Here is a 22,398-nt window from a genome sequence, read left to right on the forward strand (position 1 = left end):
GGGAGGGGGTCCAGGAAGATGGGGCTGTTCTTCAGGACTTCATTTTACAGTTCCAACCATTCTTGACTTTCCTTCATAGCTAACTGAATTAGAACTACCACCCAGGACTTTAGGGTTTTTCTCATTGTGAATTCTGTTCCTATTCTTATGAGGAGTCTGTCTTTAAAACAGAAAATCCAGGTCAGTGTGGTTTAAACAGAAGTAACAGTAAAACCAAACATGTGCACCCTGTGCAGTGTGCCAGCCGCTGCTGTGTGCACTGATGTCTGCTTGACAGTAACACAGTCCCAGAGCTGCTGCGTTTACCCGTGTAAGTGGAGAAAATTAGGTAGCGCAGCTAAGTAACTTGTGGAACATTTACTGGTTTGGAAAACTTAAAATATGCACGGATTAGGATGACCTCAGCAGCAGCCTGATCCAGAGACTCGGACCCCTGCCCAGCTTTCAGTTGGTCTCCTCTGGCCTTTTTCCCAAGCCTCGTCCTTCTCCTGCCTGCTGTCGGCTCAGGCTCACATGTTGTTGGTGTGCATCCAGCAGAACGATGAGACTTCTTGTCCTTGCAGGTCAACTTGGTTATGGGCTGGTCCCTGGCCTGGCCATGGTGATGAGGGGACTGGAGTGGCTGGGCTCTGTGCCCCTGGAGCCACAGGGACAAGGATTTGGAGAGCAGGGTCCTCCAGAGGTAGCTGGAATGATAGGCTGAACCTTCGGAGTGGAGGTCCTCTCTAAATTCCTTTATACAAGTTATTCTTCCTTTTTATGATCTGTTACTGCTTCTTAATTTTGGGAAATGCTCCTAAAATTGTACTATATTCTAAGTACAAATAAACCATTGTCCTCCTGCAGGAGTCTGGCCTTCATAGACCTTCTCCCACAGTCTTTCCATGATGTCTTTAGTCTGTGTGACAGCGTTAAGGTGTTCTTGAGCTGCTGGGTTTTTAGATCTCAGGACTGCCAGGACTCATGAGCAGTTCATCTGTGGAGACCATGAATGCTGTCTAAGAATGAGAGGGGTGGGTTCCCTAAACTTTATTGAGGTGTACCTACATAAATGCACACAGAAAAACGTACAAATTGGGGAATTTCCACAAAGGTCATATCCATGTAACACTGCCCAGATGAATATGATAGAATATTACCCAGCCTTAAAGAAGAATGAAATTATGGCATTTGCCAGTATATGGATGGAGCTGGAGACTATCATGCTAAGTGAATAAGCCAATCCCAAAAAACCCAAAGCCAAACGATTTCTCTGATATAGGGATGCTAATTCACAAGAAATATCCAGACATCTTCTGTATCCAAGAAACTGTTTTAAGAACTGGGAATACAGCAGAAAAGATGGAATAAGGTGGGGGCTAGGGATTGGGGGGGTGCTGGAGAAGAACAGAGTCACTTTAGATTAGGTAGAAGGGATTGAAGGGGGGAGGGGAGGGGGCATGGGAATAGGAAGGAGAGTAGAGTGAATCAGATGTTATTACCCTGTGTACATGTGTAACTGTTTGACCAGCGAGTCTACATCATGTACAACCAGAAGAATGAGAAATTATACTCCATTATGTATGATGTATCAAAATGTATTCTACTGTCATGTATAACTAATTAAAACATATTAAAAAAAAAAAAAGAGAATCTTGCTGGCAGTTTAGAAGTCCCTTGTGTCCCACCTCGCTTCAGAAGTCCTGTGTCCAGAGGGGAATCCAGCGGAGTGAGTGGCCTGCTTTTCACCCGTCCCTCTTCCCTAAACCTGGCACCTGCATCTGTAGTTTTTTTTGTTGTTGTTTTTTTTTCTTCTCTCTGGACCCCAGAGACTTTCTCAAACTATACTGCCCCCCACTCAATGCTTGTATTCCCCCGGTACTGGGGGTGGATCCCAGGATGCTCTACCACTGAACTACCCCCACACCCTTTTTATTTTGTATTTTGAGACCATGGTCTTGATGAGTTGCTTTGGGCTTCACTAAGTTGCTGAGGCTGGCTTTGAACTTGTGGTCCTCTTCCCCAGCCTCGGGAGTCAGTGGGATTACAGTCATGTGTCACTGTGCGCACTTCTGCTGTCTCTGCCCCTTGAAAGGGCCATCTTTTTCTTAGTCTCTTGCCCTGGGCCCAGATGGGCTCATTTCCCCAGATGTCAGCGCCCCATCCTGCAGACACCCCCTGGCCTGCATGGACCAGGCAGGTGTCTCACAGTCTGATACTCCAGAGCAGAGTACAGGTTTGGTTTTCTTATATTTTTTCTGACTTTTCTAGTTGATCTGGAGAGGAGATCTGGTCTGCTGCCACTTTTTTTTTTTAAAGAGGGCATTTATTTATTTCCTTAGTTTGGATTTTGTTCTCTCACCGGTCTTTCCTTGACCTACTATATTTCAGATAGAAGCCTCACTTTCTCTCACCTTTATTTTTCTTCCTAATATGTGATATAACCTGAAATTAAATGATTATCATTTTTTATTTCTTTGTATGTCTCCCTGCTGGAATATACAGTTCGAAATTAGGCACCTTATTCCATCTTTTCTGTTGTATTCCCAGTCCTTTAGACAGTTTCTGGGAAGATGCTTGGGTATTTTTTGAACAAGCGAATAGCTAGGTGTGTCCTCAGGAGTGTGGCCTGCGCAGGAGGGAGCCATGCTGTGCCGACTGCAGCTCTCATCCCTGCACCTGGGCCTGCCTTTAGGGAAGCTCCTGGGGTTTCTTTGAAGTCCTCTGATTGTGTCTTCAGCTCTGAGTCCATCATTCTAGAACTGTAGCTGGATGTTTGTATCATCTGTATTTGCTTACCATTATATAAGAATGATATCAGTACCCACTGCAAGGTGAGACTTCACTGCTGCATTCAACAAAGTTCCTTTGCTCTTTCAGCCCATCTGTAACATACATTTACAGTGTATTCTTTTAGTTTAGCACTTCACTACTTTGAAAAACTAGCATCTGCAGTGTTTCCCTGTATAGTTTATTCTAGTCTTTAAAGTAGGAACTACAAAAATTGGATCCATCCTGGGTTCCTCAGGTGTTTTACTGCAAATATGGAGTGGTTCAGCTTAACGACATTACAATAATGTGAGAGCAGTACACGTTCAGTGGAAACCATACTTTGAATTTGATCTTCTCCTGGGCTAGTGATGTGTTGGCATGCTACTTTCTCATGATGCTGAGCAGTGGCAGCAAGCCACAGAAATTGATGACCCTGTTGCTGTACTATCACATCATCCATCAGTTAATTTTAGTTCCATGCTTCAAATATTCTTCAGGCCCTGGATGCTTTGAGCTGTGTGCAGTATTGGTGAGTACCCACTGACCATTCTGTTGTGCACTCTCAGTATAGTGTTCAATAATTATATGAGATGTTTGACCTTTATCATAAAGTCAGCCTTGTGGGATAGTTTTGTCCAGCTGTAAGCTAATGTGAGTCTTCCAAGCACGTTTAAATGGTCTAGGCCATGCTGGAGTGTTCAGCAGATGGGGTGTATTCGGTGCCTTGTTGACTGAGGGTATCTTCCTTTGGGGGAGTGTTTTATTTTGTTTTGTTTTGTTTGTGGTACTAGGGGTTGAACCCCATGGCACTTTGCCATAAACTATATTCCAGTCCTTTTGAAAATTTCTTATTTTGAGGCAGGGTCTCACCAAGTTGCTGAGGATCCCTGAAACTTGGGATCCTCCTGCCTCAGGCTCCAGAGTTCCTGGGATCCCAGGCAGACACCACCACACCTGTTTGACATAGGGAATCTTCAACTTAGCAATGGGTTTATCATCTCTCGTAGCAACTTCATCATAAGTTGAGCATCTGTGCAGTATTTCATTAACCTTCCATTCACTGCGCGTTCAAAGAACACTTCTTTATTGCCTTATTTGCTTAAATGTACCTAGTTGGCGTAGTAGTTTCCAAGTCTAAATTTCAGAGTTTGAGGAAGGAAGCCCAAAGTGTCTTCCTAGCCCTGAAACCTTCCCAAGATTTGCCCTTGCTCCTAATGGAAGAATGGTGCCTGCCAGTGTTCACATTGACTCTAAAAAATGACAGGAGTATTCTGGTCTGGGAGGGCGTGCTATAGAGTATGCCTCTTTGGATTATTCATGAATAATTAAGCTGGTGGTGTGGGAGGGGTTATGGGGTGAAGCCACATACTGCTGACCCTACCCCAGTTTGTGCTTGTTGCACCAAGACATTTATCCCAGATGACTGTCAGAACCACAGCCTCCAGTTTCTCTCCACCTTTGAGGTTCCCCCTTGCTCTCAGTATCACATAGTTAAACAGGAACCTGGGCTGTGGAGTCTGAAGACCTGCCTTCTGATGCCACCTTCTCCATTTTTGTGCCCCTCTCTTCACTGCTGAGATGCATGCCTCATGCAGCATGTGGGTGGCATTGTTGAGGACTAGAGAAGACTTGTCCTCTCTGTGTGTATTGAGCTGCGTCGCTGCTAGGCATCACTCTAGATACTGACACTGTAGTTAGAGCAGGACCTTTTCATCTCCCAGTCAAGTGGCTTTTCCTCTTTTAACTACCCATCTTTAAGCTGGTGGGTGAATGCACTTATTAAAGTAGGCTTAAGCTCCTAATACTGTATTTCCAGCGTTTTCCAGTATGATCTCAATTTGAAATATTCAGCCACACATGTATCCTAGTTATGGGAAAAAACATGGGTACTGTTGTATTTCTGGATGTAATTGCTACCTTTGACACACTTGGGTCTCTTGAAAAGGTAAGCTTTTTTAAAAATTGAGGACTAAGGATTCTGGTGGCAATTACTATTATTTCTTTGTGAAATAATGATCAGGTTAAAAAATAATAAATTTTTAGGAAGCTACAGTAAAATCTTTTGGTGGCACATGTAGATAGAAAGAATCTGAATTTGTTCCCCAAAATTGTAGTGGGAGGATTAGGGGATTTTTCTCTTGAGTTTAAGGCAAATTTTTTTTTTTTTTTTTTTTGTATAAGAGTGTTGCATAATGTACTGCCTGAAACCTAACAGCTAGCCAGGTGTGGTGGTGCATGCCTATAATCTGAAGACTCGGGCTGAGTCAGGAGGATTGTTAAGTTCAAAGTCAGCCTCAGCAACTTAGCAAGACCCTGACTCAAAAAATATAAAGGGCTGGGAGTGTGGCTCAGCGGTAAAGCACCCCTGGGTTCAACCCAGTACCAAAAAAAAACACCAAAAAACCCCAAAACTTATTAGCTAAATAAATAAAATCCTCTTATTATAAATCTGACAGATTTTGTGAGTCAGTCAGGAATTTGGGCAGGGCTCAGGCGGATAATACTCTTTGTGGCTTTACCTGAAGTCACTCACTGCTGTCAGTTGGTAGATGCGCTGTCCTGGAGGGCTTAAGGTCTCTCCATCAGAGAGGCTGGATGGTTGGGCTCAGCTGAGGTTGCTAACAGACCTACCTCTTCCTGTGGATGGGAGGCCAGGACCTTGAATAATACAATCAGCTTTGCTGCTTCTGGGGAAGTCACACAGTGTCACTGTCATGTGCTCTAGTCAGAGAGGAAAGGCCTTGCTCTTCCTCTTAGTGGAGGACCTGCTGTCTACCCAGGCGTATGGATTTGACATTTTAGACCACCAAGGACGAAGAGGAGCCTGCAGTTTTCCATAGAGAAAAAATAGGCCTTAAAGAATTGGGACTTCTAACTTCTGGTGTTGCTTGTGAGAATGTAAAGGAGCATTGACTTGCAGATTTGAGGAAAATTATTTCCAATCTACCCAGGCTTACCCAGGCTGTTGAGTATGAGGGTTAACAAAAATAGCTATGGACAGGGAAGGCTTCTGAGGTTGCTGGGAGTGTTCTAGGTCTGATAGTAGCCTGATGTGAATCCTCTGCACTGACATTGTATATACTCTGGTGCATGGGATGGATTCAACAATCAAAAAACATCTAGTTATATGCCAGTTATTACCTCTAGGGATTGACAGTGGGTGGAACTGGCTTTGTTTTCATTTTTTAACTTCTGCATATTTATATTTACTGTTAATATTTTTATAATGAAATTAACCAAGAAATCTAAATGCAAAAGTCTTTTCAAAATTATTTTAAGGGTTGCTTATGGCTAAAGTACATTTTTTGCAGTTTATGAGTTGATACTTCTAAAATAAATAAAACAAGAGACTTCCCCACTGAAACTCTGAGGAATGACCTTGAATAAATACTGTCAGCTTTGGCTCTTCTATGAGGACTAATTAAGTTTAAAACAAATTCCCATTAGGTTTAGAATTAATTTGCATGAGCAAAATGTATAAAAGTTTTATGCATAATGAATATGGAAATAGTCATTAAGAATTAATATTGATGGTGTGTGCACAAACTCATATCCACATCCTGCCCGAGGAATCATATTAACATTTTTGTGTGTTGAATCTTTTCATAGAACAGAGAAGTTTTGAGTACAAGTATTGCTTTTTAAAAATTCCACATTTTGCTTATTTTATTCCAGTGTGAAGGCCCAGGTCTTGCCTGATATCAGGCACCAGGAGTACAGAGATAGCGAGGAGTGCAGCTTGCCCTCAAATGTCCTGTGCTGGCAATGTGTGGGGGGGGGTGTCACAGTGGGAGTCCCAGAGGAGATAAGGCAGAAGCACCTTAAGGAAGGGGAGAGGACCTGTGTGTACAGGGCCACCAGAACAGAAGGGGCTGTGTGAGGTTGGAGGTGAGGGGAGAATGGGAGAGGGACCTGCCGTGTGGGGTCATGTTCTCATCCTGCTAGCCAGCAGCACTGCAGTGTGGTGATGGGCATAGGATTGGGGCTACAGACCTAGGAGGAGAAGATGGGCATAGGATTGGGCTACGGACCTAGGAGGAGAAGAGAGGATGTAGTTTACCTCAGTGCATGCTTGTGTGCTTGGAGCGTCTTGTGTTTTAGAGGCGAATAGCAGTTCTTGTGAGCAGAGAGATGTCAGTGGATTATTACTGAGTCCTTTCCTCAAATTCTGGCCGCGTTTTTCATCATTCACAAGCTACCAAAAATGTGGCCTAAATCAGTTTGAGGGAAAAAGGCTCTCATGACTGAAGGTTCAGAAGGAATGTCCTGCCTGACTTGATGAGTGCTCACTGGTCACTGGGGCTTCTGCATTGCCCCTGTCTGCCTCCTTGCGACTTGGTTTTGAACCAGCTCCTGTGGTCAGAGGGTATGACAGTGCATGTGTTTCTAGCATCGTATTCTCACAAGTCTTCCCTGGAAACCACCACAGACGTGTTTCTGACAGGTCTCCTGCCTCCCTCATCCATCCTGGCCGAGGGCATGCGGTGTGCGGATTTGCAGGCGGGTGGCCTGAGTCCCACTCCGGGACTCAGCATCAGGACGCTGCTCTCCCGGAGGCTGTCAGCTGTGCTTAGCAGGAAGGTGTGGGAGCAGGGCTGGTGCTCAGCAGCTAACAGCAAACGTCAGTGATACCAGCTGTATTTTAGAATGCTGTGTTCCTTTTCCTCCTCCAGTTTCTTGTCTCTTTTTTGATAGAAGACAGCATGAGAAAGTCAGTCAAAACTCCAGCTTTATGTTACCTCACAATACTGTCCAAAATGTACCTGGTAATAAATAGATTCTCACTCTGGGAAGTTCTTTTGCCACTTCTGCTTTTGGTATTTATTTATTTATTTATTTATTTGTCATCAAGATTAAGGAATTTAGGGGCTGGGGAGATAGCTCAGTTGGTAAAATGCTTGCCTTACAAGCACAGGGCCCTGGGTTCGATCCCTGGCACCGCAAAAAAAAGGGGGGCAATACATTAGTACTGCTTCTGGCTTCTCACTTCTCAATATAAATGTAATAAAATAGTTCATAAAAAAGACTAAGGAATTTAGAAAGCTATATTTGATTTTACTCTATTGACTTTGACACATACATAATATTTTATGTTAACGTGTCAGTTGACTTTCAGAACAGCACAGGAAGCTAAAAAGATAACAAATAAAGTAGAAATATCTCTGATCTTTTTATACTCTGCTCTCTTAAGATCTGATTTTGCAGTTCTGTAGTTAAATGTTGGCTAATAAGTCGTGTTACATTAATTAACACTGTAACATGAAGCCAGAAAAAAATAGGATGAGGAGACGCCTAAAAGAACAGAATGCCTAAATGCACTCAGTACCATGCTATTGTTCATGCAGTTTTACTGCAGATTTGATATTTCTTACTGAATTCCACCTAAAACTTGTATGGCGTAACAGCACTTGTATATAAAATTTTAAATGGGGGCTGGGGAGTTAGCTCAGCTGGTAGAGTGCTTGCCTTGCAAGCACAAGGCCCTGAGTTCGATCCCCAGTGCCGAAAAAAAAAAAAAAAAATTAAATGTCATAAAGTTGTTTTAATAAGGAATGGTTTGATTCATAAATAATATCAAAGTGCTTTATACAATTTCTATTTTGTCAAAAGCTAAAACATGAACCAAAATGTCTGTTTCCACACAAATTCACAGTGATTCTATTGCCCACTTTTAAGCTGCAGTTCTAGTAGCACTTTACACACCTTGACAGTGCAAAGGCATTTCAGTCTTTTTATCTGTTCAGTTGAGGACCTCTGTGCAGTACAGTGAAGGTAGGCCACATGCAAAAATGTACTCAAAATGGACCACAGACTTACATGTAAGAACTAAAACTATAAAATTCTTAGAAGAAAACATAGGAGTACATCTTCATAACTTGGGTTGGGCAATGACTTCTGCAACACCAGAAGCACAAGCAACCAAAGAAGATACAATAAATGGGACTTTATTGTAATTAAAAAAAAAAATTGATTCAGAGAATATCATCAAGAAAGTGGAAAAAAAACCCACAGAATATTTGCAGGTCATATATCTGATAAGGCACATGTATCCATATTGATAAGAACTCTACAACTCAGCAATGGAAAGAAAACCCAGCTTGTCCCAAAAGATACACAATTGGTCATTAAGCACATGGAAAGATCCTCGGCATCATTTGTTGATAAGGAAATCCCTGCTATTCCCCTTCATATCTACTGGGATGACTGAAATAAAACAGTCAGTTACAGATCTCAGCACAGATGGGGAAAACTTGAAGCCCCCATAAACTGCTGGTGTGGTTGTAAAAGCAGTTGCTTTAGAAAATAGCCTGGCAGTTCTTCAGAAGGTTAACGTAGAGTTAACATATGACCCAGCAACTCTCCTAGGTGCGTACCCAAAAGAACTGAAAATATGTGTCCATACAAAAATGTTCCTTGAGTCTTCATAGCAGTATAATTCATAATACCCACAGGTGGAAACAGATAAGATGACCATCAGCAAATGAATGAACAAGCAAAACAGAGTACATCCATATGCTTGAATGTCATTTGCTCTTGAGCGAGAGTGAAGTTCTGATATATCTGTGACATTCATGGACCTTCAGAGCACCTACTGAGTAGAAGAAGCTCGGCCTGAAAGGAGACACGTTATGCCTCTCCATTTGTTTGACGTGACTAGGATAGGCAGGGCTGTAGAGAGAAGTCAGATTAGTGGTTTCCAGTTACTTGGCAGGGAGAAATGGGAAATGATTACTCATGGGTGCAGGGTTTCTCTTCAGGGCAATGAAATGTTTTTAAATTAGGTAGCGGTGACTCTCGTGTAACCTTGCAAATATAATTTAAAAACCCTAAATTATTACTTTAAAAATAAATTTTATATGTGAGACCCTGAGTTCAATCCCCAGCACCTTCCCCCAAAGTAGGTTTTATGGTATAGGTCCACAAAACTGTTAAAAAATCAGTATTCACACTAAAACATATACTTAAAAATGGCTGAGGTGGCACATTTCATGCATATTTTACTTTACCACAACAACACTAAAAAGTTGGAAAGAAAAAAATCAGCATTAAAAGTTGAATATTTGTAGTTGATTTTGTTTTTTTGAGGCATTGTGTCACCATGTTGCCCAGATTGGCCTTGAACCGCTAGGCTCAGGCAGTCCTCCCGCTTCAGTGTCACCAAACCAGGCTTTGAACCCCTTCAATCAGATGTCGTCATCTCCTCCAGAAAAAATAACATTCTTCTTGTTAGTAGAGCTGTATAACAGAATGGGACAGAGTTCAGTTTTAAGTCTTCACAATGAAATTTTTTGGAACTTCCTTTTTTTTTTTTTTTTTTTTTTTTTTGTTGTTGTTGTTGGATTACCTGTATGTTCTTGATTTATCGACCTTACAATCTTTACTGTATTTACGGAAAGGGTTTGCTGTCCCTGTGTTAGCATACTGTTTCAGAATTCTGCCTGGGTTCCCGCTCCTGCTACCAAACTTCTCTTTCTTTGAGACTGTGCGTGTTAGAGGAGAGGAAATGAATGGAAAACTAAAGTTGAATTCCAAATAAATTTTTCCCACAACAGGGGGTGGGAGTTAACAACAGAGACTGCAGTTAGCAACCCTTCCTCCTGCAGGAAGCCTGTGCTAACACTCAAGCCAACAGGAGGCCACAGCTCTTCTTTCTGCATCTGTTTCCTCAGTGGTCCTGTGGAGAGCTGTGATTGCTGCAACACAGGTCACCCGCACCCATTGGCGTGCCTGTGTTCCCCACTAGACGGCGCCTCTGGCAGTCTGTACTCATTGTTGGGCTCTAATGTCACTAGGAAGACTCTTTCTTATCTGATTTCTGGATGAATGGATGAATCTGTATCCAAATATAAACAACGGGTCACCAGACAGGAAATGAAAGCAATATTGTCAGATACCTGTTACGGTGAAAATCTGCAAGACCTCTTCTCTTCTCTTAGAAGTTTTCTACTTAAAAAACAGTAAACTTTTTGATCATTAAGGACATATGACTTGATTATCAGAAAACTTGAAAATAAAAATCTATCCAGGTACAGTGGTGCATACCTGTAATCCCAGTGACTCTGGAGATCGAGGCGAAGGATTACAAGTTCAAGGCCAGCCTGGGCAACTTGGCAAGACCCTGTCTCAAAAAGGGCTAAGGGTGTGGCTCAGTAGTAGAGCACACCTGAGTTCAATCCCCAGTACCTCAAAAGAAAGAAAGAAAGAAAAAGCTAAATAGCCTACTCTCACCAAGAGATAAGCTCCTTGGTAACCTCTTGATGGCATTTTTTTCTCAGACCTTTTAATGCACATAAATGTGTATATGTGTGTGTATGTGTGTTTAAAGAAAAATGAAATTGTGTAGAGTACTTCTATTGTCAGTAGCTTTCTGTTTCAATAAATGCACTTCATAATTCCACTTTAGTGGCTGAGTATCACCTGGATGAACCGACTTATTTAACCATGCCCTCTCATTTGGCACTTAGGTTGGCACTCTACATGTTTGCCATTACTGACAGCAATATAATCAACATCATTATAGTTAAATATTTGCACACTTAGTGATTATTTCCCTAGGATAAATTCCTACAAGTAGAATTATTGGATCAAAATTACATGTATATGTTTAAGGTGCTTGATATGTATTGCCAAATTGAGCTCCAGAAGGACTAAATCTGAATTTTGAAAGTCTTTTTTTTTTTTTAAATATTTCTTTAGATGTTGATAGACCTTTATTTTATTCATTTTATTTATATGTGGCGCTGAGACTCAAACCCAGTGCCTCACACATGCCAGGCAAGCACGCTTCCACTGAGCCACAACCCCAGCCTCATTTGTCTTTATAACACGTTTGTTAGTATTATTGAGTGTCTGTTACCCCTGCTGAGTTATGATATACAACAGTAGAGAAATATGTTTATAATATTCAGTAAGAAGCCAGATGCAACAGTCCAGACAAAAATGAGTTGTGTTTTCAATAATTCATGAATAATTTTCCCGTGTTTGTTCTTTTATATGCTATGAATGACAGGAAGTTACAACATCCAAGAAGCTGTGCGTGGACAGTTTGCTCCCGTACAGACGGAGCTCTGCCTCTAGAGGGAGTCGTTGAGGAGGAGTGGCAGGCCCAGGTGGGGTCCAGCCAGCAAACATGTTCAATGAAGCGCGGAGAGTTCTCGTTCCCTTGGAAAGGGAAATAAAACCTTTCAGCCGAAGAATATGTTTTTCAAGTTTATGAGATCTGAATCCATGCCCAAGAAATTGCTCTAAAGGATGCTGCCATGATGAGTACAGGGGTGGGCTCTTTCTCCATCTTACCTAGTAGCATAAAATGGTCTTCATGTACTGGATCGAAGTGAAACTTGGGTCAGGCAGTCGGTGGGATGTGATTTGGCCTTAAAAGATCTTCCGAGCATGCTGCTGTGGTGCCTTTCCTCCTCCTCCTCTCACTCATTCACGCCTGGCTCTTTCTTGAGGGGCTCCTGCCGGCTAGGCTCTCTTTCAGGTAATAGTGTTCCCTTGCCTTTCTTTCTAGTGTGTGTGTGTGTGTGTGTGTGTGTGTGTGTGTGTGTGTGTGTGTGTCTGTCTGTCTGTCTCAACGTATTTCTCCACTTGTTTTCACCATAATTTTCAAGTGAAAGGCTTAAAAGGCAAAACAAAATAGCAAAGCAATAAAATGTCTTACTGAAAGTGTCTAGGAAGATACTTACGAAACCTGCATCTTGGAAAACTGCACCCACACAGGGCAAGCTTTGCAGTACAGGAAGTCAGATGCAAAATTGTACAAGTTGAGTGAGCTCATGCATGTTTTTTTAAAAGCGTACAAAATAGACTGAATGAAGCATAATCAGTTGTTTTAGTTTTGACTGAGGGTAGGAGCACAGATCATTTTTTTTCCTTTTTGCTGCTTTTTGAACTTTTCTTTAGAATTCTATAATTGGCTTGTATAAACAAGGGAAAAAACCTTAAAATCCTAACAAAATGTTTTATACCTGTTGCTATTTTAGACTATAAGATATAGATATTTGGGTTGAATCATTTAAGTTTTAAAATCTAATAATAACCTGAAGTCCCATTATTGAAGAGTAGGAATTATAAAAAAGGGACCATTTAATTTTGTTAATAATTTAGAATTTATACTGAAATTTCTATTTCATTTACACACAAACGTCAGGAAGATGTAAGTGGGCAGATTGACAAATGGTACGTCCTGAGCCGTCTAAGTATCAGTAGTAGTAGTAGTCGACCAGAGCGTCCTAGCTGCCGGTGTTCTGGGGTCTCCTTCAAGAGCGACTCCAGAGTCAGGAGATGGAATGGTTCTTGAGGCTTGTTCAGCCTTGGTCCCTGAACCAGGTGCCTTCTTCTCGTAGGAGAATGACATCTTCCTGGGCTGGGAGAAAGGAACTCCTAGGAAGTGGGGGAAGAGTAAGAAGAGGTGCTCTGACCTGACGCTGGAGGAGATGAAGAAACAGGCTGCTGTCCAGTGCCTGCGATCAGCTTCTGATGAGGTGAGCTCACGTTATTTCAAACAGAAACATCAGAAAAGTTGGCAAATGCAACAGCTTGACCCGGAAAACCTAGAAATAAAGTACTCGTTACCTTCCACTGTAATGGGAACATTCCCATTCCTTATGAAAGTTCTCATGTCTTGTTTTATAAAATACATTCTTTTTATGTGCTACTCTGATTAGCAATATACAAAAATTTTCACTTTTTTCAGTTTGACCTCGTATATTTAGTCCTGTTATTACATAATCTTTACTCTTTTTAGTATCTAAATTGTATTTCACCAAATAATATTCTTGAAGCAGTCTAATATGATCATTCTCATCAGATTATTTAGCCTGCTCTTGGTTTTTTGGTTGTGCTGTCTAAAATATTTCATGTGTGGTTTTATCCATAGTTTACATTATTTCTGGATATATTCCTAGAAGTAGGTTAGCAGTTCTGACACTGTAAGAATACTCTTTTTGCTTATGATTTATATTTTTTTGTTTTTTAAGAAAACATAAGATTTTTAAAATTCTACTTTTAGTACATATAAAATATTCCTCATACCTTTTAGCATCTTGAAATAAAATAATTTTAAAATATGATCCTTATTTAAATTAATATTATGAATTCTTATTTTACTACCCACTCTAGGGTGTTATCTCTGAGATAAGAACTTCTTAAAAGATGGTTTTGACTTGACCATGCTGTTTGAGATAAGGTGGTTTCAATACCTTTAAGATGCAAGATAAAATTGAGGGATTCCCACCTCCCAACTTCCTCCTGGACCAGGGAGTCCAGGGTGGTCTTCAGGAGAGCCAGCTTTACTTCCTGTCACATAGTGCACAGGCCTTTGGACACCTGCCTGCTCATTGTTTACCCCTGCGTTCCTGTCTGATGCTGAGTTGTCCCTGGAGGCCAGTCCCTCCAGCTCTGTGCTCAGGGTGCCTGTGTGCACCTTGGGCATTGCAGCCCTGGCATCCTCATTGCACCTGCTTGGCTGTGCCCCTCGTGGCCAAAGACGGTGCATTGTCTGCTTTTTGCTCCTTGGTGCTTAGCAGAGTGTTTGGCTGCCTGTGGAAGTTACTGATTTTCTCCTAAGCTGAATCTAGTGCCTATTTTTTTAAGAACCTCCCCGCCATCAGATCCCTTTTTCTCTTTCCAACTATTTTTCTCCCCTTTATCCCTTTGATGTTTAAACTTTTTTGAATTGTCTAAAACTGCTGCTTTTTACACAAATGGATAGAACTTTGGAAGTATTATTTACATGGTTAGTTGGGCACCATTTCATCACACAAGTAGGAACGTAATTGATCTAGATTAAGAAAGAAATTGAATGTCCATAAAGTGTGCAGGGGTTCCACACTTCAAGCAAGGGCAGGAACAGGGTTGGGGAGGGACCTGAACTGGAAGCTCTGCTTGACAGTAGTCACTTTCTCTAAGAGCTGTGGTCTTATTTGCCATTGTCCTTGGACCAAAGTTGCTGAGAAATGACTGTAAGTATGCTGAGTGAAGAAGGGCAGCTAAAATCCACTGCAGGAGGAGGAGGAGGAATAGAAGACCATTGCATCATGACCTTACTCCTGCACAGACCCTGCTGTCTCCCTGCTCCCAGTCATTCCCTATTTCTGAATTCTGTGCACACATGGTGAAGAATGGCCATTCTAGCCCCAGCCCAGTGTGGCTTCCAAAATTTAGAATCCAACACCATTCAGCCAGAGAGAGCCTCTGATTGACTGTGTGTGGGCCAGGTATCCATCCCTAACTTTGTGAACTGTGGCAAGGGGCAGGGCTGCCTGGAAGGCCACCCACTTCATCAGGGTCTGTGGGTGATGGGTCATCTGCAAAGAGGTATGCATTCAGGCAGTTACCCACGATGTGTTTTCCTTATGACACCCAGGGAGTAGATTGGTAAGCCAGCTGGCACTTGTGAAGGGATTCAGAACGCAGATGATCTTTTCAAGTGAGGTTAGTTCAGGTAAATGCTTTGAGCAGAGTCCAAAGAAGCTGCTGAGTCATGTTTGGGAGCTTTAATCTGGGAAAAGATCTCATTTCTCCTTTGGACCAGTGTTACTGAGAAATGACTCTGGTTGAGCTGCGTGAACAACCAGGGCAGCTGAAATCTTCTGCAAGAGGAGGAAGAATAGAAGAATGTTGTACCACAACCTTTCTACATCTTGTTCAGCATATGCCTAATCCATACTGGCTGAGCAGAACTTGGCAGGAGGTGAACACAGTGCAGGCGAAGGACAGTGTCCTGTGAGGGTCCTTGCTGCCTTAGGTCACTGCTCTAGAGAAGTGCTTTCCTTTGCCTGGCTGTCATAGGTGGGATTTTTATTTCAACCCCAATAAAACATACTTGCCCTATATTGGTCTTTCCTTCTCATTCTTTTTTTATAAAAGAATTAGTCTATTGCTTTTCCTAATAATTCCTTTTAGTCTTATCAAATTAATTTGAAGTTAGCAGGGGAAATGAATGTGCTGGGCATGTGCCATGCGCTCAGTTACACCTTATGGAATGAGTGAAGAGAGGCCCAAAGGTTGGGATCCTGCCCCCAGAGCCACATGCTCCCTCTTGTGCATCAACATGTAAACCTGGAAACTGCTCTTAGGGCTTTTGGAGAGCCAGTAAAAAGAATGTGAAGGGGCTAGGAACATAGCTCAGTTGGTAGAGTGCTTGCCTAGCATGCACAAGACCCTAGGTTCAATCTTTAGCACCACCGAAAAAGAAAAGAACACTTTATTTATTTTGTAGCAATAGAAAGAACCAGTGTGGCACCTTTGTAGGCTGTCTGTGTGTCTCCTAGCTGTCTTTTCAGAATCTCTAGGCTTCAGTGCAATGAAAGGAGAAAGGAGGACCTGCAAAGGAAATCACAGTGCGGACGTTTATTGTACTGCCACATGAGTGTCTGCATGTTGCCGTGACTCATTCACACACTGAACACGGCAGTGTCCATGGTGTTGTGCCCTGCTTTCCCATCCGGGCCAGGTGCCCTCTCTGAGCTCTTCCTAGTACACTCTTCAGACATTCCCTGCCAGCTGACCACAGTCGAAACCCACCAGCAGTCCAAGTTTGTCATCTTGTTGATTAAAATGCTCATGACATACTCGGGAAGCTGAGACAGGAGGACCACAAATTCGAGGTCAGCCTAGGCAACTTAGCAAGGCTCTATCTTGCTGTGTTTGCGTGTGGTTGACCGCTGCACTTGCGTACTTGCTACAGACTGTGTCGTGGTTTAAGGGAAATGTCTGGCTTCATTCACCCCTGTGTGTGTGATTCTGCCTCTGTCTCCCTTTGTCTTGAAGCAAGTCATACCCCACTTTATAGTGCACCTCCTAACCTGCTTGGCTCAGTATTTTATATCTGAGAGGCATCACTGGAACTGCATGGCAACTCAGGTGTGTCGAATGCATTTTATAACTGGGCTGAGTGGCACACCTGTAATCACAGCGGCAGGAGAATTGAGAGTTCAAAGCCAGCATCAGCAAAAGTGAGGCACTAGTTAACTCCATGAGACTCTCTCTAAATAAAATACAAAATAGGGCTGGGAATGTGGCTCAGTGGTTGAGTGCCCCTGAGTTCAATCCCTGGTACAAAACAAAACAAAATAAACAAAAAAAAAAAAAAAAATGGATTTTGTAGTTGGAGGAGAGTTTGGCAGCACCTGTGGGGCTCTTCAAGCTCTTGGTGAATATTCACTTCTCTGGGGTCATGACCTTTGATGAACCGTTGGTCCTTAGGTCCCAGCTAAAGCTGCCCTTGCCTATTGCCCTCTCATTTATACATGCAGATTACGTGCAGGTCTCTAGGTGTTCGCTCTCTGTAACACACTTTGCATTTGCTTTGTGGTTAGTGCTGGGGTCTGTTAAAAGAGGACTGGTGCTGTGGTGCTGTAACTCGGCAATAGACAGCTCCAGCCCTCTGCCAGGTGCATAGGTTTGTTAAGCGAGGTTGTGCCAGTGGGTGTGGCTCATGCCTGGAATTGGGAACATTGCAGGCCTCCCTTCCTTCCCCCTTTAAAAAAGTATGAAACAGAATTTTCAAGTATGCCCCAGCTATTGTTTTTTGAATTCTCAAGTTTACTTGGTTCTCTTTTTCCTGTTCCCAAAGTTAGGTCTTTTTTATATTGCTTGTTTGCTTTTGTTGTTAATGATTAGTTTTATTTCTGTTCTGTTTTTATCAGGCCACTTAAGACTTAGTTGAAGCTGGCCCATCATCTCCTCTTGGGGAGGTTAGAAAACTAGAGACACCATGAGGCCCTGTCTGGGAGGTAGACAGCATTGGATGCGCCGTCACTGAGTTCATTAGGTTAGTCCTGAGCGCAGCGGTGGAGCCACTGCTGAGGCTGCAGACCAGGTCCCTGGTGACTGGCTGAGCCTCAGGGGCACCTACGCTCTGGGCGCAGGGCTCTGTCTTCACTTGCTCAGCTTCCCGCATCTGGCTGAGCCCACCATGAGCTGCTTTTTGCCGCCAGGTGCGCAGAGCTCGCCTTTGTGTTTGCACATGTTGTTTGTGTGCGGTGCAGGGCTGTATTATGGGAGAAGCACGAGGAGTGACTCGTGGCCGCTCATTTTCATGGCGAATCTTGACCATGTATAATGTTGGCATGAGGATTTTTGATCTAATTCTTTCTATGAGATAAGAACACCAAAACAATGATAGGAGGCATTTATTGAGCACTTGAGCTGTGGGGGCACCCTGTGTGCACCTGTCCTGTACCCTGGGAGAGGTGCTGCCTGTTCCCTCTTCAGGCCAGGCCCCTGAGGAGCAGCCAGTAGTTATACACGTTCCTGCTGTGTAGCCCTAGCCAGCCCTGCCCAGGAAAGCCTGGCCTTAGCTCTCTGGCACATAGATGGAGCTAAAGGCCCTGCGAAGCATTGGAGGGTTTGGAGAAGAGGGTGGTGCAGCCTGTGCAAATGTGCATCTCTGCTGCGTGGAAACTGGACAGCGTGGGTGAGGCTGGGTGCGGGGTGTGGGGGGCGGACACAGGGAAGACTGGGGGAACCAGTTCAGAGACCCAGAGGGAGAGGAAGGTGGAAATTGGTTGGTCTCTAAATACATTTTGAAACAGAGCTGACAGAATCGTGTATGAGATAGAGAAAAAGGAGTGGTAGAATGTGGTCAGGTCTGAGCAGGTGCAAGGTTGGAACTTCCATTTAGTAGGGAGCAGCATCCCCAGCAGGGAGCATGTTTGTGGGAGGGTGAGAACAAATACGATTTAAGTATGAGGTGCCTCCGTGAGGCAGCTAGGTGGACAGGACAGTACTGAAGAGTGACCTGGGGCTTCACACATGCTTGGCAAGGACTCTATCACTGAGCCATGACCCCAGCCCTTTTTGTTTTGAGACAGGGTCTTAACTTGCCCAAGCTGGCTTCAGACTCCCTCACCTACCCTGGCCCCCCACCTCCTGCCTTAGCCTCCTTCCCGAGTTGCTGGGAGTACAGGTGGGATTTTGAAGAGGCAGCGCCTGTGGGTGTCCAGGGTTGGCCGAGAGCCTTCATCATCTCTTTCTTGTTCATCTAACCCAGAGTTTCTGCTTTCCCTTTGGAAAAGGTGGAAAATTGGAATTTCTCCAGGAAATTTCCTGATCTTTCAAATGTTAGAAAGTGAGGATGTGAAATGAAACAGGTGGGGGCGGGGTCTGCAGAAGCGAGAGTGGGGAGCGGAGGCCTTGGACATAGGCCTGGCGGGCGGGTGGGAGGCCAGTGCGCTCCCTGTGCCCAGCTGGCCCTCCAGCCCTCAGGGTCCCACCACCTGACTTGGCATTTGTCTCTCCTGCTTACATTTTTTATTTCTACTAAATATCGCATTAGGTTGTGTGCAAATATGTAGAGCTGTTTCACATGTTGATATTTTTATTTCAGTGGTGCCACACTATATATTTCTTGCAACTTTCTTTTAGTTAACATTTTAAAAACTTATCTGTTAGTATTCACTCTTGTGATTTATTTTCATTCCTAGTTGTGCATTGTGAAGCTGTGCAGTGTCGGTCTGTTTCTTAGTAAAGCGTCATCCAGTTTCCTGCTGTTGACTGGCCAAGTGTGCAGCAGAGGAACCCAGTGCCCCCGCCACAGGGCCTCCACAGTACTCTTTCTAGCCTATCAGATTGCTGGATTGAAGTTAGTCGGTTTTGTACATTTTTATTTTTTATGCTACTGGAGACTGAACCCAGAGCCTTGCACCTGCTAGGCGAACACTGAACTGCTGAGCCACACCCCCAGCCTTTTAAATTTTATTTTGAGACAGTCTCACTACGTTTTTTTTTTTTTTTTTTTTTTTATTGTAAACAAATGGGATACATGTTGTTTCTCTGTTTGTACATGGCGTAAAGGCATACCATTTGTGTAATCATAAATTTACATAGAGTAATGTTGTTTGATTCATTCTGTTATTTTTTCCCTTCCCCCCACCCTTCCCACCCCTCTTTACCCTCTATACAGTACTTCCTTCCTCCATACTTGCCCCCCTCCCTAACCCTAACTCTAACCCTAACACTAACCCGTCCCTCACCCCATTATGTGTCATCCTCCACTTATTAGCGATATCATTCGTCCTTTGGCTTTTTGAGATTGGCTTATCTCACTTAGCATGATATTCTCCAATTTCATCCATTTGCCTACAAATGCCATAATTTTATCATTCTTTATGGCTGAGTAATATTCCATTGTATATATATACCACAGTTTCTTTATCCACTCATCAATTGAAGGGCATCTAGGTTGGTTCCACAGTCTGGCTATTGTGAATTGAGCAGCTATGAACATTGATGTGGCTGTATCTCTGTAGTATGCTGATTTTAAGTCCTTTGGGTATAGGCCGAGGAGTGGGATAGCTGGGTCAAATGGTGGTTCCATTCCAAGTTTTCTAAGGAATCTCCACACTGCTTTCCAGAGTGGCTGCACTAATTTGCAGCCCCACCAGCAGTGTATGAGTGTACCTTTCTCCCCACATCCTCGCCAACACCTGTTGTTGCTCGTATTCTTGATAATCGCCATTCTAATTGGGGTCAGATGGAATCTTAGGGTGGTTTTGATTTGCACCTCTCTTATTACTAGAGATGTTGAACATTTTTCCATATGTTTGTTGATTGCTTGTAGATCTTCTTCTGTGAAGTGTCTATTCATTTCCTTAGCCCATTTGTTGATTGGGTTATTTGTATTCTTCGTGTAGAGTTTTTTGAGTTCTTTATAGATTCTGGAGATTAGTGCTCTATCTGAAGTATGATTGGCAAAGATATTCTCCCACTCTGTAGGCTCTTTCTTCGCATTGCTGATAGTTTCCTTTGCTGAGAGAAAGCTTTTTAGTTTGAATCTATCCCAGTGGTTGATGCTAGCTTTTATTTCTTGTGCTATGGGAGTCCTGTTAAGGAAGTCTGGTCCTAGACCAACAAGGTGAAGATTTGGACCTACTTTTTCTTCTATAATCTGCAGGGTCTCTGGTCTGATTCCGAGGTCCTTAATCCATTTTGAGTTTAGTTTCGTGCATGGTGAGAGATATGGGTTTAGTTTCATTCTGTTGCATATGGAACAGAATGGAAGAATCCTTCCAATTCTCCCAGCACCATTTGTTGAAGAGGCTATCTTTTCTCCATTGCATATTTTTGGCACCTTTGTCTAGTATGAGAAAATTGTATTTATTTGGGTTTGTGTCCGTGTCCTCTATTCTGTACCATTGATCTACCTGTCTATTTTGGTACCAATACCATGCCGTTTTTGTTACTATTGCTTTGTAGTAGAGTTGAAGATCTGGTATTGCAGTACCCCCTGTTTCACTCTTCCTGCTAAGGATTGCTTTAGCTATTCTGGGTTTCTTATTCTTCCAGATGAATTTCATAATTGCTTGCTCTATTTCTGTAAGGTACGTCATTGGGATTTTAATTGGAATTGCATTGAATTTGTATAGCACTTTAGGTAGTGTGGCCATTTTGACAATATTAATTCTTCCTATCCAAGAACATGGAAGATCTTTCCATCTTCTAAGGTGTTCTTTAATTTCTTTCTTTAGTGTTGTATAGTTCTCATTGTAGAGGTCTTTCACCTCTTTTGTGAGATTGATTCCCAAGTGTTTTATTTTTTTCGAGGCTATTGTGAATGGGGTAGTTTTCCTAATTTCTCTTTCTGAAGATTCATCACTTATGTATAAAAATGCATTGGATTTATGGGCATTGATCTTGTAACCGGCTACTTTACTGAAATCACTTATGAGTTCTAAGAGTTTTCTGGTGGAATTTCCAGGTTCCTCTAAATATATAATCATGTCATCAGCGAACAGGGATAGTTTGAGTTCTTCTTTTCCAATTCGTATCCCTTTAATTTCTTTGGTTTGTCTAATTGCTCTGGCCAGAGTCTCAAGAACGATGTTGAATAGAAGTGGTGAAAGAGGGCATCCCTGCCTTGTTCCAGTTTTTAGGGGGAATGCTTTCAGTTTTTCACCATTTAGAATGATATTAGCCATGGGCTTAGCATAAATGGCCTTTACAATGTTAAGGAATGTTCCCACTATCCCTATTTTTTCTAGTGTTTTGAGCATGAAGGGGTGCTGTATTTTATCAAATGCTTTTTCTGCATCTATTGAAATAATCATGTGATTCTTGACTTTAAGTCTATTAATATGGTGAATTACGTTTATTGATTTCCTGATGTTGAACCAACCTTGCATCCCTGGGATGAAACCCACTTGATCATGGTGCACTATCTTTTTAATATGTTTTTGTATGCGATTTGCTAAAATTTTGTTGAGAATTTTTGCGTCGATGTTCATTAAGGATATTGGTCTGAAATTTTCTTTCCTTGATGAGTCTCTGTCTGATTTAGGTATCAGTGTGATATTGGCTTCATAGAATGAGTTTGGGAGGGTTCCCTCCTCTTCTATTTTATGGAATACTTTGAGAAGTATTGGAATGAGCTCTTCCTTAAAGGTTTTGTAGAACTCGGCTGAGAACCCATCTGTTCCCGGACTTTTCTTTGTTGGTAGGCTTTTGATGACTTCTTCTATTTCAGTACTTGAAATTGGTCTATTTAAATTGTTTATGTCCTCCTCGTTCAGTTTAGGCAATTCATATGTCTCTAGAAACCTGTTGATGTCTTCGAAATTTTCTATTTTGTTGGAGTATAGATTTTCAAAATAGCTTCTAATTATGTTTTGTATTTCAATCCTGTCTGTTGTGATATTTCCT

General features: G+C 42.5%; 1 protein-coding gene across 9 annotated transcripts in view; it reads left to right on the plus strand.

Moving 5' to 3' along the window:
• The window catches only part of KIAA0232, an 89,168-nt gene that overhangs the window by 34,391 nt on the left and 32,379 nt on the right, over positions 1 to 22,398 (plus strand). For 8 of the 9 annotated variants that reach the window (XM_079154313.1, XM_079154309.1, XM_079154315.1 and 5 more), the window contains exon 3: positions 13,101 to 13,238. In XM_079154313.1, the coding sequence (XP_079010439.1) occupies positions 13,101 to 13,238 (138 nt within the window). Of the gene's footprint in view, positions 1 to 13,100; positions 13,239 to 22,398 lie in introns of those variants that run through there. The other variant, XM_079154316.1, reaches the window with a different exon arrangement.

Source organism: Sciurus vulgaris (genome assembly GCF_902686455.1).
Source record: "Sciurus vulgaris genome assembly, chromosome: 9".
Lineage (NCBI taxonomy): Eukaryota > Metazoa > Chordata > Mammalia > Rodentia > Sciuridae > Sciurus > Sciurus vulgaris.